Source organism: Heteronotia binoei, chromosome 13 (genome assembly GCF_032191835.1).
Source record: "Heteronotia binoei isolate CCM8104 ecotype False Entrance Well chromosome 13, APGP_CSIRO_Hbin_v1, whole genome shotgun sequence".
NCBI classification, from domain to species: domain Eukaryota; kingdom Metazoa; phylum Chordata; class Lepidosauria; order Squamata; family Gekkonidae; genus Heteronotia; species Heteronotia binoei.
In genome coordinates, this window is record NC_083235.1 from 55,270,373 (window position 1) to 55,285,908 (window position 15,536).

General features: G+C 44.5%; 1 protein-coding gene across 5 annotated transcripts in view; it reads right to left on the bottom strand.

Annotated features, from left to right (window-relative positions):
- The window catches only part of SDK2 (sidekick cell adhesion molecule 2), a 487,588-nt gene that overhangs the window by 94,514 nt on the left and 377,538 nt on the right, over positions 1-15,536 (bottom strand). For all 5 annotated transcript variants that reach the window (XM_060252314.1, XM_060252313.1, XM_060252312.1 and 2 more), the window contains one exon: positions 5,276-5,423. In XM_060252314.1, coding sequence (XP_060108297.1) covers positions 5,276-5,423 — 148 coding nt within the window. The remainder of the gene's footprint in view (positions 1-5,275; positions 5,424-15,536) is intronic.

Here is a 15,536-nt window from a genome sequence, read left to right on the forward strand (position 1 = left end):
CCAGTGCCAGCTGAGGAGGACTATATGATTAGATGAGACTCTTGTTGGAGTCTTTTGAACAGCTTCTGACAGAGTCGGTTGCAGTCAGTGAGTCTGACAGAGTCAGCCAGACAGGTTCACCTTTGGAGTGATGGGAAATGACTCCTTGCCTTAAATGTTTTCTATTAATTCTGGGAAAAAATCAGTGTCACAACTGAATGTCTAAGAAGTCAAATGAAGTCCATTTTATGCAGACACCAGAACTGGGATTGAGATTTTGGCAAGGGCAATTTGGTAGTATGCTGAAACTCCAATTCAGGTCAAAAGAAAAAGGTTATATTGTCTGAGGAAGAAATGAATTTCTGCCCAGTTACACAGGGGGTTTTGGGCTGAGGAGACTCCTGCTCTGTTATGAAGGGAATTGGATTTAGACACCTCAGGATATTGAAATCTGCGGTTTCCAAAAGGGGGAGAATTAAGGTACACAAAGAGACTGTCTTAAGGAAACCTGAAGAGTCATAGGCAACTATATGAGGAAACATTGTAACTGTAACTAAAATACTTAAGTCAAATGCTTCTCAGTGTTAAAAGCCAAGAACATATAAAAATAAGCCTCAACAACACTATTTTGATTGTTAAAAGAAGCATAACCTGTATTAAACACAATTTTTACCTCAGCATTTCCAACCTCTGACTACACCTATTCAATTCCATACTGTTAAATTAAGAACATAAGAGAAGCCATGTAGGATCAGGCCAATGGCCCATCCAGTCCAACACTCTGTGTCACACAGTGGCCAAAAAAACCAGGCACTATCAGGAGGTCCATCAGTGGGGCCAGGACACTAGAAGCCCTCCCACTGTGCCCTGCCCTCAAGCACCAAGAATACAGAGCATCACTTGCCCCAGACAGAGAGTTCCAACAATACGTTGTGGCTAATAGCCACTGACGGACCTCCGCTCCATATGTTTATCCAATCCCCTCTTGAAGCTGTCTGTGCTTGCAGCCGCCACCACCAATTCCTGTGGCAGTGAATTCCATGTGTTAATCCCCCTTTGGGTGAAGAAGTATTTCCTTTTATCAGTTCTAACCCAACTGCTCAGCAATTTCATTGAATGTCAACATATTTCATATTGTGAGAAAGGGAGAAAAGTACTTCTTTATCTACCTTCTCTATCCCATGCATATTCTTGTAAACCTCTATCATGTCACCCCGCAGTCGACGTTTCTCCAAGCTAAAAAGCCCCAAGCTTTCTAACCCATCTTCATAGGGAAAGTGTTCCAACTCTTTAATCATTCTAGTTGTCCTTTTCTGCACTTTTCCCAATGCTATAATATCTTTTTTGAGGTGCAGTGACCAGAATTGTACACAGCATTCCAAATGAGGCCTCATCATCGATTTATACAGGGGCATTATGATACTGGCTGATTTGTTTTCAATTCCCTTCCTAATAATTCCCAGTATGATGTTGGCTTTTTTATTGCAATCACACACTGTCTTGACATTTTCAGTGAGTTATCTACCACTACTCCAAGATCTCTCTCTTGGTCAGTCTCTGCCAGTTCACACCCCAACTTGTATTTATAGTTAGGATTTTTGGCCCCAATGTGCATTACTTTGAACTTGGTCACGTTGAACCTCATTTGCCATGCTGATGCCCACTCACCCAGCCTCAACAGATCCCTTTGGAGTGCATCACAATTCTCTCTGGTTCTCACCAGCCTGAACAATTTAGTGTCATCTGAAAACTTAGCCACTTCACTGCTTACTCCCAACTCCAAATCATTAATGAACAAGTTAAAAAGCATCGGACCCAGTACTGAGCCCTGCAGCACTCCACTGCTTACCACCCTCCACTGCGAAAATTTCCCATTTATGCTCACTCTCTTCTTCCTATTAATTAGCCAGGTTCTGATCCACAAGAGGACTTAGGGTTGCCAAGTCCAATTCAAGAAATATCTGGGGACTTTGGGGGAGGAGCCAGGAGACTTTGGGGGTGGAGCCAGGAGACATTGGGGCGGAGCCAAGAACAAGGGTGTGACAAGCATAATTGAACTCCAAGAGAGTTCTGGCCATCACATTTAAAGGGACAGCACACTTTTTAAAATGTCTTCCTTCTATAGGAAATAACAAAGAATAGGGGCACCTTCTTTTGGGGCTCATAGAATTGGACCCCCTGGTCCAATCGTTTTGAAACTTGGAGGGTACTTTGGGGAGAGGCACTAGATACTATATTGAAAATTTGGTGCCTCTACCTCAAAAAACAGCTCCCCCAGAGCCCCCAAAACCTCCAGATTAATTCCCCATTATACCCTATGAGAATTGATCTCCACATAGGGAATAATGAAGACGTTTCCCTCTCCTCCTCCCTCCCCCCCCCCTTTCTGGCAACTGAAGCGAGGGACTGGCCTTTCTACTCACGAGTTGCTGCCAGCTTCTTTACAGCAGCAGTCACACCATCCCAAAGTGGAGCCTTGCAATCAAGCCTCCGGAGGTGCAAAGGCACATGGTCCTTTGCAGGCGGGGCTTCTCTCCTCCCCCCCCCCCAGCCAGCTGACTGGGCGCGGGAAGCAGCTTGCGAAAAGGAAGAACGGCTGCTGCAACGGGGCTGGGTGGGAAGGGAAGGGAGGAGGAGAAGCATCGGGCATTGGAGTCCGTCAAGACCCGCCTGCGTTCGGCAGCCACCTCCACCCGCTCGCTGGCGAGCCAGCCTCCCTTCTCAAGATTTCCCTTGCCAGGCTCAGCACCTCCTCCCCGGACGACGCAAATGCTCCTTGGCGCCATTCCCCCCTCCTCCCCCCGCTTCCAGAGTTATGGAAAGCGGGAAAAGAGGCTGAAAATCCAGTATTCTCCCGCCAGGGCGGGAGGCTTGGGAAGGCTAAGAGGACTTGTCCCTTTACCCCATGACTCTCGAGCTTACTAAGGAGCCTTTGATGAGCAACTTTATCAAAAGCTTTCTGGAAGTTAAGATAAACAACATCTATTGGGTCTCCTTTGTCTACATGTTTATTCATCAAGTCCAAGGATTGCCCCACCCCTGGTAGGTTCTGTGACCATCTGCTCCATAGCACAGTCACTGAGAGTGTCTAGAAACTCAGTCTCTTTCTCCCGACTGGAACGCATATTGACCCAATCAATGCATGGGTAGTTGAAATCACCAGTTATGACACAGTTTTTATGGTTAGCCACTATCTTTAATTCTTTCATCATTTTATAATCATCCTTTATCTTTTGATCCAGTGGGTGATAACAAACTCCCAGAGTTAAACTTCCTTTGGGGCCCACTGTTTTGACCCAAAGCGTTTCTAGAAGGGAATCTAATTCTCTTACCTTCTCAATCTTACTGGAATGTATACCCTCTCTGACATACGGAGCCACCCCACCTCCAACCCTTCCCTCCCTGTCCTTCATATATAATTTATATCCAGGAATCACCGTATCCCACTAATTATCCTCATTCCACCAAGTTTCTGAAATTCCCACAATGTCTATGTTTTTCCCCAACACTAAACATTCCGACCCCCTGATTTTATCTCAAACACTTCTAGCATTTGTATACAAACATCTATAATTTCCCATGCAAGCTAGGCCTGCCACCTTCCTCCTGCTGCCTCGAGACTTTGCCAGGCAGTCCATACTGTTTGTCACCATCTAGGTCAGCAGTGGGAAACCTTTTTTCAGCCAAGGGCCATTTGGATATTTATAATATGATTCATGGGCCATACAAAATTATCAACTTAAAAAACAGTGCTCCGCCAAGGGAGAACAATTCAGGCCAGCAAAATTAATGCAAATAATTGTTTTCCTATTTGAAGTCATGTGGGGCCTAATTTGGCACACACACGCTGGCCTGCTGCCCTAGGCAAATGCCTAGGTCCAGGGCTTTTTTTGCAGAAAAAGCCCAGCAGGAACTCATTAGCACATTAAACCACATCCCCTAATATTAGCATGTTAGACTTTTTCCAGGCCCCACAGTGATCCTGGCCAGCCAGCCAGGCCTAGGAAGGCTGCTGCGCAGCGTGGCTGGGCCCAACAATCCCTGCCAGCCAGGGAGGCTGCTGCACAGCACATATGGGTCCTACAATCCTCGCCGGCCAGCTGGGCCTCAGGGAGGCCACCATGTGGCTCAGTTCGGCCCAGAAATCCCCAAGGGCCAGCTCAAGTGATCTCAAGGGCAGTAAATGGCCCTTGGGCCAGACGTTCCTCACCCATCAGGGGTGGGGTGGACAACTCTAATCCATTGCCTGGTAGAAAGTAACAGCTAACCCGTCATCTCTTTGAGATGAGTCATCCTGAACCAGAGACATTTCATCTCCTGTCGGCTTTCTCCCAAGATTCAGTTAACTGCTCTGCCACCTTTTTGATTTTAAGCGCCAGCAGCCTGGTTCCTTCTGGAGACAAGTGGAGAGATCATCTCTTTTGTACAGCTCCCGCTTGTTCCAAAAAGCATCCCAGTGCTTAACAAATTTGAACCCTTCCTCCCTATACCATTGTCTCATCCATGCATCGAGACTCCTAATTTGTGCCTTTCTCTCCGGCCCTATGTGTGGAACAGGTAGCACTTCTGAGAAGGCTACCTTGGAGATCCTGGCCTTCAGTCTGCTGCTTAGCAGCCTAAATTTTTCCTCCAGGACCTCATGACTGCATGCCCCCACATCGTTAGTGCCGACATGTACCACAACCACTGGCTCCTCCCCAGCACTGTCAATCAGCCTATCTACAACACACGTAATATCCACTACCTTCGCACCTTTATTAAATAATATTATTATTAATAAACCATTATTTCTGTGGATCTTCTGAACCTGTTCCTGATTTTCCTGGCCTGCTCCTTCCTAGGCCTCACTGCCTGGCCCAGCTGGGCCTTGTCCTGGTTTGCTCTGTGACTGCTGGTGCTGATGCCACATTGGGGCTGTCATAAGGCTGGGGCCAACCAGTGCTGGCTGCAAATTGCCAGCCTCGCCAGTGGGGGTGTCTTGGAATCCAGCACCATTCCTGAACACAGGCTTTGCATGTCTTTGCAGGTCTTCATCACTTGAAGTTCATGCCTCACACCACACAATGAACTCTTTCACACATGTCCAAATTGTGCAGAGGGTTTTTTCCCTGATGAAGTTCAGGAGTACTTTGATTTTTGTCTGTGCTCTAGAATCTTCCCACATTTGAGCCTCTGCATAGGATTGCACTGTAAACAGAACAACCACCTACATTTAGGTCAGTCAGCATCAACTGCAGCAATACAGACTTTCCACCGTGAAAGCAGATCTTGTGAAGGACACTGTTTTTTTACTCACATGCGGCTACTCGGGGGAATTTTACGTCCATCACGGAACCATGTGACCTGAGGTCGGGGAAAACTGGCAATTCGTGAAGCATGGATGACAGCAGCTTCTCCATGTGAGACACTCTGCTGTTTCTCACTCTCTTCAAAGCTCCCCATATCTGCAAAAGAAACAACAGTCAATGTGTCATCTTCGACTGATCAGACCAAAGGCAAGTCTCAGGCTTATTCTTGGCTTCTCAAATATAGTCCTAAAGCATATACACATGGTATGTTGTTTGGCAGAGGCATTATAGGAGCTTAGAAATTATTGGAAATTGCATTAGCCAATATCCAAATGCTTTAGCTAAAGCTGTAAGCATTTGCTCAGGCATCTGAAAATGCTGGATTCCTCCATTGCTTCCACAGTGTCAAATGCTTCTTGTTCCCAGTGCAGTTTGTTACATTTTCTCACAATATACACAGGGATTTTTTGGTAGAAAAAGTCCAGCAGGAACTTATTTGCATATTAGGCCACATCCCTGATGTCACCATTGTTTCACATAGGGCTTTTTTCTAGAGAAAGCCCAGCAGAAATTCATTTGCATATTGGGCCACACCCCCTAATGCCAAGTCAGCTGGGACTGCATTCCTGCTATACATGTGGAGTTTCTGTACAAGCAGCTTAGGACAGAGAGCTGGTGTTGTGTCATAGCAGACTAGGATATTTGGGTTCAGATTCACACTCTGCCATGGAAGTGTGCTGGGCAACTTTGGGCCAGTCTCACTCTCTTTCAACCTAATTTACCTCTTAGTTTTGTTGTGAGCATAGAGTGGAGGAGGGGAGAACTACAAATGCTAGTCTGATCTACTTCACAAAATTTTGTGATGATAAAAGGAGTATGCCTCTCCGAACTCTTTGGCAGATGGGTGAGAAGATACAAATGTGATAAACAACTGAGGGAATGAGCTGGTGAAGGAGGCCCAATCTAGTTCCCTGCCAGCCATTTAATTTGTAGTCACCTGTGGCCATGAGTTGTTAACTCTATTTTTACAGACGATTCAGATAATGCTGTAGTCAGTCCATTGTGTTCCAGTATTTTCTGTGTTGCTTTATCATATTTGTTAAGACCTCATTTCTGGCATCCCCCATCTCCTTCTGCCACTTTCAAATGCAATTGTAGAACCAGACTGTCCCATGAGGACAAGTCAAAGCATAAGGTTTCCTAGGACTACTCTCCTCATATTTTTATTTGTCTTTTCCTTTCTTCACCTTCCAATCTGACTAATTATTTCCTGTTTTCTTGGAAATGGTTCTCTGCTGGCAATCATGAATAAATTGTTGATTATTATCTCTGGAGGGTGAGAGAAGGAGACTTAAGAACTGTTTTGTTTCTTACATCACACAGCAAGCCAAGTCACCGGTCTTTGTTTTTATTATTTTCTTATGATCATAATAGCATTATAATGATAATAAACAATACAGTTTTTTAAAAAGTATGAGTAGTGACTTTGGCCTACTACAAAGACCTTTTCTTAGTAATGAAGCGTCTATCCTCCCCCAACAACAACTGATAATCGAGCATTTGTTCATGAATACAGAGAACAAAAGGGCAAGCCCAGACAGAACGGGAAGTAATTAATTAGTCTAAAAACAATGCAAGGGAAGGAAAATTGCCAGAGAAGCAAAACCTTTGCTGAAGAGGGTGTACATGTAGTTAGCCCTTTCTTGTGGGGATTTTTTTAATGGAGAAGATAGCACTTTATTAAATACTATGGGGAAACCTCAGTTTCAATGCCAATTGCAGCTGAGTATGGAAGATGAATGGTTGAGCAGCACAAAAGACAAAAGTGTGGGACCTGTCCTGGTGAGAGCATGACAAATCACATGGTAACATGGTCTTTTAAGAGAGGATTACTAGGTAATGGGACACGGTCTTGTCAGCCTCCAGATGGGAGATCTCTTGGAATTACAGCTGGTCTCCAGACTACAGGGATCAGTTCCCCTGGAGAAAATGGCTACTTTGGAGAGCATAATATCCCACTGAGGTATACGCTTCCAATCCCCACACTCCCTAGGCTCTGCCCCCAAAATGTACAGGAATCTCATTGAGATGGCAGTTCTAGCAGGACTTCTTAATGCAGGCATGTACAATTTCTGATCTCCCAAACTGAATGCATCCAGTAGTTTAGGTAGCATGCTTACCAGGGACTTGATGAATTGCTTGTTCGTAGAAGGATGGCCACTAAAAAACTGGCAGGCCACAATAAAAACCTGGTGGGCTTAGGGATGCCAGTCCCCAGGTCCAGCTGTGGGATCCCTCAGTTTTTTGGGATTCTCCCCTGAGTAGCCACATCCCTGCACGATGCCCCCAACGTGATGATGTCATATAGAAGTGACATTGTGATATCCCCGTGATGACATCCTGTGGAAGTGACATCATTGTACTGGCAATGTTGCATGTAACACTCTGCTTTTTGGTCAAAACTCTATGGTTTGAGCCCAATTTCACCACAGAGTTTTTCCAAAAAACAGAGTGTCACTGTGCAACATTGCCAACATGACATCATTGTGTTGGGAACGCTCTTACCCCCTCCCAGAATGTCCCCCAGACCTCCCCACGAGTGCAATGAGGGGACCTGAAAACCCTACATTTGGCTTGATGGTCACCAGTGGTGTAGCCCTGTCTCAATGTTTTGTTTTGGAGAGGAACGGCAGTTAAAATGTAAAAATCATGCACTGACTGCAGGATTTCTGTCCACTTACATGCAAAACTAGGAAAATCCCCAAATTCTGATTCATTATGGCACCCAGAAATCTGACAGCCTCTATCACATTTTACTTGGCTAAACTGTGAGAGCTGCTTCACACAATACATTTTGAGTGTGGCAATGGATTTCCAAAATACAAAATGTTTGTATGTGGTGCAGTTATATAAAAGGGCATGAGTATGTACAAACTGCCACTTTCTCCTTATGAAGTATAGGTAAGAAAAGACCTGGTCCATTCTAGGTCACTAGCATGTGTATTTTGAAAAGCAGCAATTTATACATGTAAGTGCCCTTTCCAAATGACATGAGCTAGATGTACTTAGATGTACTTTGTACCTCAAGTACAAAGTGAACTGCATTAAATTAGCCTCTCTCTAAACCTTCCAGGTGAGTTTTTGCTATAACTGGGTATATTTTTTCATAGCACAGGTGACACCAGTGAGTGCTTCATGCACTTTAAAACAGCAATGATCTGTGGGAAAAGACAAGGACTTGTTCTCCCCCACTCAGCGCTGCCACTTAACACATTCATCTCCATAACCCCCACTCCTCATACACCCACACCCCCACTCCCCTACCCTTAAAATTGCTAGGCACTCCTGTAATGTGCATATCTCAGGTTTAGATTTCTTTTTCCTTCCCCCATATTTTGACCACCAACCCTGAAGCCAGTGAGATGGAGGCTGTTGCCTCCCCATGGTGCAGCTGTTTTTGTGTGTGGGGAATTTACAGCACCTTTAATAACAATAATAATAGTACTAATGACAAAGTGGGGGGTTTAGGGAGGCATTTTATTGACTTGGTTTAATTGCTGTAATTAAAAATGTGTAAAGAATCTCTTTTTAACGACTTGGCCATTAACATTAGCACAGCTGCCTGATTAATTTCCCATTAACCGCCTGATTTGCCACCAACCTGAGGGGGGAGGAGCTCATAGGAGGGAGGAAGATGAAGAAGACAGAATGAGATGGGGGAGTTTGGATCTGTAGATGTGGTCTGTAGGTTTGGATATGTGACAGGAGGGTACTGGTTAAGCTGAGGTAAGGTTACATCTGGCTGGGAAACTGGCACAGGCTGCACATGTTTGGCTAGTGTACAGATGTCTTCACCCTGTATATGCAGCTCGATTCACAAACTCACCATAAGGATCTTCATAGATCTCCTTTTTGAATTTTTAATAGTGCTTAACTCCTTTTCCAATATTGGAGGGTTATTTCTCTTTCTGACAGAAAGGCAGAGAGTCACGAAAGTCAGTATACTAAATTGTGCATTTTCACAGGACTCTTTTTAAGCTGTGAGCAACAAGGTGCTCTTTCTCTACACCCCCGCCTAGTCTTTCCAGTGGCTGTCTGGATTTTAATTTTCTTTCCTTGCTCTGGCTCATAGATCTTCATTCCCACGAATGCTGATGAGGCACTGAGTCCATTTAGGATGATTCCTTATGGAAATCGCTTCTAACAAGGAACGTCAGAGAGAGGTTAAGCCCCCATAGTTGGAGATTTCTGCCTTGGGGCTTCCAGTATCTGTAATTTCATTTGTCACTAGGGTAGAAAAAAACTAAACAAGATTCCTGAGGACTTTTTTTAAAAGCAACATTTAGCCCTATAACTACATAAATACACAATTCAGCATGCAGCAGTGGCCCTGGCAATTTCTTTAACATGGTCATGGAGCACTAACTCAAAGGATCATGGTGGTACAGTGGGTGGACTTAAGTTATTTCACTTAAAAAAACCAAAGCCACAGAGCCCTTCAATAGATATGAAGCCCCATACATTAGTTTTGGCAGACAGCATGGTGCAGGCGTTAAGAGTGCTGATCTAGGATCTAAAAGACCCAAATATGAAACTCAACTCTTCCATGGAAGTCGACTGGGTGAGCTTGAGTCAGTCACACTCTATCTGCTTAGCCTACCTCAGAGGGTTGTTGTTGCAATGATAAAATGCAGTCAAGGAGAATAGTGTTATATATTGTGAGGAAGAAAAGTGGGGTATAAACATCTAAAATAATTTTAAATATTTTTTTTTCTCCAAATGAAATACATCTATTTGCTTAATTTAAAAACAAATGAACACCACGTCTCAAGCTTTCTTTGAAGTACCTCTCACATCTCTGGAAACTTGACTCAAAACACTGTCTATCTCTGCAGTTGCTGGCAAAGCATACCAAGGGGCAACATCAAAGACAGAAAAACAGGGAAGGCAAGCAAGGAGTAATGGTGAACTGAAGAAGCAGGGAGGAGCAGTGAGGCTGTTGTGATCCGGCACTGAGACCAGCAACAGAATGCCAAGCAGTTCTTTCCCCGGTCCTGTTGCTCTCTTGCTCCTGATTCCCCACCAGCTTGTGGCTCTCCTGCAAAGCATCTCTTTTATTTATATTAATTGCATGGCATCTCCCTTTCCAGAGTGGCACTTTTATTCTGTAGCCATGTGTGACAAGCACAGGAAACCTCAGAGGCACCTGTCAACCTTGCCTTAAACCTGAATGAACAGTCCTTCCCTGCTGCTGCCTTCTTCTGCCTGGTGATCAAGGCTTCTTTCCCTGCTTTCTTCTCCTGCTCTTGGCTCAGCAAGTTTTCCTCTTCCTCTCTGGGCTTTTGAAGTCCTCACAGCATGTTCTGAATCTAACATGAAGAATCTGTTGTCCCCAGTCCTTTTGCAGAATGGGACCTGTTCCCTTCTAGCCCTGATATTAACCTGGAAAGCCCAGGGAACCTCTGAAGATGATTAATCTAGGAAGGTAAGAGAAATTAAGGATGGTTTGACATCTTATTAAAGGCACAGACTCTCTCACATACAGTAGGTACATAATAAGAGTGTTTGCAAAGCCGAAATCTTTCCTGAGGCAAAAAGATATCACAGGGAGGCCTCTCCATGTCACATACCTACATACATTAATAGTGTCTGGAGACAGTACCATCTGGCAGCATTCCATTGTGAACACAGTTGCGTAGTGGTCAGAGCATCAGACTAGGATCTGGGAGACCTGAGTTCAAATCTACAGTTTGTGATGAAACTTGCTCAGTAATCTTGGGATCATAGAATCATAGAGTTGGAAGGGACCTCTAGGATCATCTAGTCCAACCCCCTGCACAATGCAGGAAACTCACAAACACCTCCCCCTAAATTCACAGGATCTTCATTGCTGTCAGATGGCCATCCAGCCTCTGTTTAAGAACCTCCAAGGAAGGAGATCCCACCACCTCCTGAGGAAGCCTGTTCCACTGAGGAATCGCTCTAACGGTCAGGAAGTAATGTTGAGCCGGAAACTCTTTTGATTTAATTTCAACCCATTGGTTCTGGTCCTATCTTCTGGGACCACAGAAAACAATTCTACATCATCCTCTATATGACAGCCCTTCAAGTACTTGAAGATGGTGATCATATCATCTCTTAGCTGCCTCCTCCTCTCCAGGCTAAACATCCCCAGCTCCTTCAACCTTTCCTCATAGGACTTGGTCTCCAGACCCCTCACCATCTTCGTCGCCCTCCTCTGGACCCATTCCAGCTTGTCTATATCCTTCTTAAAATGTGGTGCCCAAAACTGAACACAATACTTCAGGTGAGGTCTTACCAGAGCAGAGTAAAGCGATACCATCACTTCATGTGATCTGGACACTATACTTCTGTTGATACAGCCCAAAATTGCATTTGCCTTTTTAGCCACCGCATCGCACTGTTAACTCATGTTCAGCGTATTATCCACTAAGACCCCTAGATCCTTTTCGCACATACTATGCTAAGACAAGTCTCCCCCATCCTATAACCATGCATTGGATTTTGCCTACCTAAATGCAGAACTTTATATTTATCTCTGTTAAAATTCATTTATTGATTTTAGCCCAGTTTTCCAGCCTGTCAAGGTCATCCTGTATCCTGTTTCCGTCTTCTTCTGTGTTTGCAACCCCTCCCAATGGTCACACTCTCTCAGTCTAACTTACGTCACATACAGAGGGGGACTGGTGAACAGAGTATGTTGCTCTGAGCTCCTTGGAGGAAGGGTAGGAAATGTACTAAGAAGATTCCAGGGTCACATAGTGAAATGTCTTCTGGTTAGCAGGACACTACCTAGCAAAGCATCTATAGGGTCAAAGCAAGATTTATAGCAGAGGAGGGATGGACAGAGAAAGTCACTGGCGTCACTTCCAATGCAACACTTGCTTACTGAAATTCTTGCAGAGAATGCTGGGCTATGTGAACCTTGGTGTGATCCTCCTAGGTACTTCTTATGTTCTTAAACAAGACAACATACACTCTTTAAGAGATTCCACATATGCATTCTTCCTTTGCTGTACAAGTAACATACTTCAGTGGGCCATGTGGATTTTAATAAAAAGCCAGTCAGCAACCCCTCTAACAGGACTCATACAAATGCCTATTTAAATGCCTCTTCTAGAACATTCTATGCACATATACCCCTCAAACAAAGCCCACAGCAACTGTTCCAGTGCAGACAAGCTTAATGTGTCTGCTGTAGAGAGGCACATCAAAATAGACTTATGAAGCATTACTAGATTCAAGGTATTTCTTTAAGCCTCTTCCTCCCACTGGCTCCAATTCCCACAGAACAGCTTCTTCCCAGACATACACACATACCAGCTGCGCTGATGTATGAGGTTCCTCAGCTTAAGTGCCTCAGGAGCCAGCCAACTGATCCAGATTCTGTCACCAGTCACAGATTTGTCATTCACATTCTGGCCTTTTCCAGGAGGCTGAAGTTGGTTCCCTATTCGCAGATCCTTATTCATTCCTTATTTATTCCTTATTTGTGAATTCAACCAAAAACACTGAAGAGAGTTTGAAAGCTCTGAACCCCCCTATATCATACACCTCCTTCTTCATGGGACTCTGCCCTTCGAGAAGACATGTGCTGCTTCATGGTCCAATGAGTGGTTCTCGTGCCAGCTGCTCCAAAATAAGGTGCCCCCAGGACACAAAAACAGACAGACACTGGGGACAGGCTGTACCCTGAAACAATGTTTGGATCACCCCAAGTGACACATCCCCACACTTGGGGCACTGTCCTCTTCAAGATGACATGCAGAGGTGCCTGGTCCAAACATTCGTTCTGGTGCCAAAAGCTTCTAACTGGGGTGCCACCTAGAAGCCTGTATGTCAAAGGAGATTTGAATAAGGAACTATTTTGATAGCTTGCCCTCTGCACCCCAAAATGCACTTTGGACCACCACATGCCATACACCCCCATGTTCAGGGACCTCCGCCCTTCGAGAAGACATGTTCTGTCTCATGGTCCAATGAGTGGTTCTCGTGCCAGCTGCTCCAAAACAAGGTGCCCCAAGGACACTCAGACAGTCATTGGGGCCAGGCTGTACCCCAAAGTAATACTTGAACCATCCCAAGTGACACATCCCCACACTCAGGACACTGTCCTCTGCAGGAAGACATGCAATACTGTCTGGTCCAAACTATGGTTCTGGTGCCACAAGCTTCCATTGGGAGTGCCACCTAAAAGCCTGTGTTCCAAAGGAGATTTTAATCAGGAACTGTTTTGACTGCTTGCCCTCTGCACCCCAAAATGCACTTTGGACCACCATATGCCATACACCCCTATGTTCAGGGCACTCTGCCCTTTGAGAGGACATGTGCTGCTTCATGGTCCAATGAGCAGTTCTAAAGCCAGCCGCTCCAGAGCAAGGTGCCCCCAGGACTCTCAAAGAGGCAGACACTGGGGCCAGGCTGTACCCCAAAACAATGTTTGGACCACCCCAAGTGACACATCCCCATGCTCGGCACATGGTCCCCTTCAAGAAGACATGCAGTGGTGCCCTATCCAAACACTGGTTCCGGCGCCAAAAACTTCCAATTGGGGTGCCACCTAGAAGCCTGTATGTCAAGGAGATTTGAATAAGGAACTGTTTTGATTGCTTGCCCTCTGCACCCCAAAATGCACTTTGGACCACCACATGCCATACACCCCCATGTTCAGGGAAATCTGCCCTTCAAGAGGACATGTGCTGCTTCATGGTCTAATGAGTGGTTTTTGTGCCAGCTGCTCCAGAGCAAGGTGCCCCCAGGACACTCAAAGAGGCAGACACTGGAGCCAGCCTCTACCCCAAAATAATGTTTGGACCACCCCAAGTGACACATCCCCACACTCGGACAACTTCCAGTTGGGGTGCCACCTAGAAGCCTGTATTTTAAAGGAGATTTGAATAAGGAACTATTTTGATTGCTTGCTGTCTGCACCCCAAAAATACAGCATGGACCACCACAAGCCATACACCCCTACGTTCAGAGAACTCTGCCCTTTAAATCTGAGTAGCATGAGCATGCAAAAGCAATAAAACAATAATATGACAAAATGTGAGAATGTCTGTTCCTGGGCCAAAAGGAAGGCATTTCTATCTCCAGAATTTTCCCATCCAACTAATTTACCTTTTAACATGTAACATACATATAGTTTGCCATTAGGAGAAAAATACATTTAAAATATAGTGGGAGATGGGTTCAGTATATATAATGGGGAAAACATCTAATATCCCTATTTGAGTATGAAAATACAGCTAAAAGGGGAATACATTGGATAGTGATGTTCTTGTCCATCCAATTTACTTTTTAACATATAAACATTATTCTAGTTTGCCATAGGAAAAAAATACAATAAAATATAGTGAAAATGGGTTAAGCATATGTAATAAGATAAACAGCCAATATCTCTATTTTGAGTATGCTTTTACAAATAATTATTCTGAAACACTATTCTAAAAGAGAAATACATTGGAATACTGTGGATGTATAACTATACTCTGAGAGTGGGTTTAGCATCTGTAATGAGATAAAAAAACCCAATATCCCTGTTCAGTCCTGGGGAGGTGTTTGTTCCAAGTTTCATAATAATTTGTAATCCAGCAATTTCTCTCTCCATTCTGTTCTTGAAGTTCGTTTGCAGTAAAACAGCTACTTTGTGGTCACCCATTGAATGCTTTGGAAGGTTAAAGTGTTCCCCCACAGGTTTCTCAGTTCTGTAATTCCTGATGTCAGATTTGTGTCCATTTATCCTTTGGCGGAGGGTTTGTCCTGTTTGCCCTATGTAGACAACTGAAGGGCATTGTTGGCATTTAATGGCATATATGATATTGGAAGATGAACAAGTGAATGAGCCTGAGATGGTGTAGTTACAGTATGTCACAGAAGCGAGCACACCCCCTCACATTTTGTAAATATTTAAGTATATCTTTTCATGTGACAACACTGAAGAAATGACACTTGGCTACAATGTAAAGTAGTGAGTCTACAGCTTGTATAACTGTGTAAATATGCTGTCCCCTCAGAAGTACGCAACACACAGCCATTAATGTCTAAACTTCTGGCAACGAAAGTGAGTACATCCCTAAATTATAATGTCCAAATGGGGCCCAAAGTGTCAATATTTTGTGTGGCCACCATTATTTTCCAGCACTGCCTTAACCCTCTTGGGCATAGAGTTCACCAGAGCTTCACAGGTTGCCACTGGAGTCCTCTTCCACTCCTCCATGACAACATTGCACACCTCCACCTTTCATT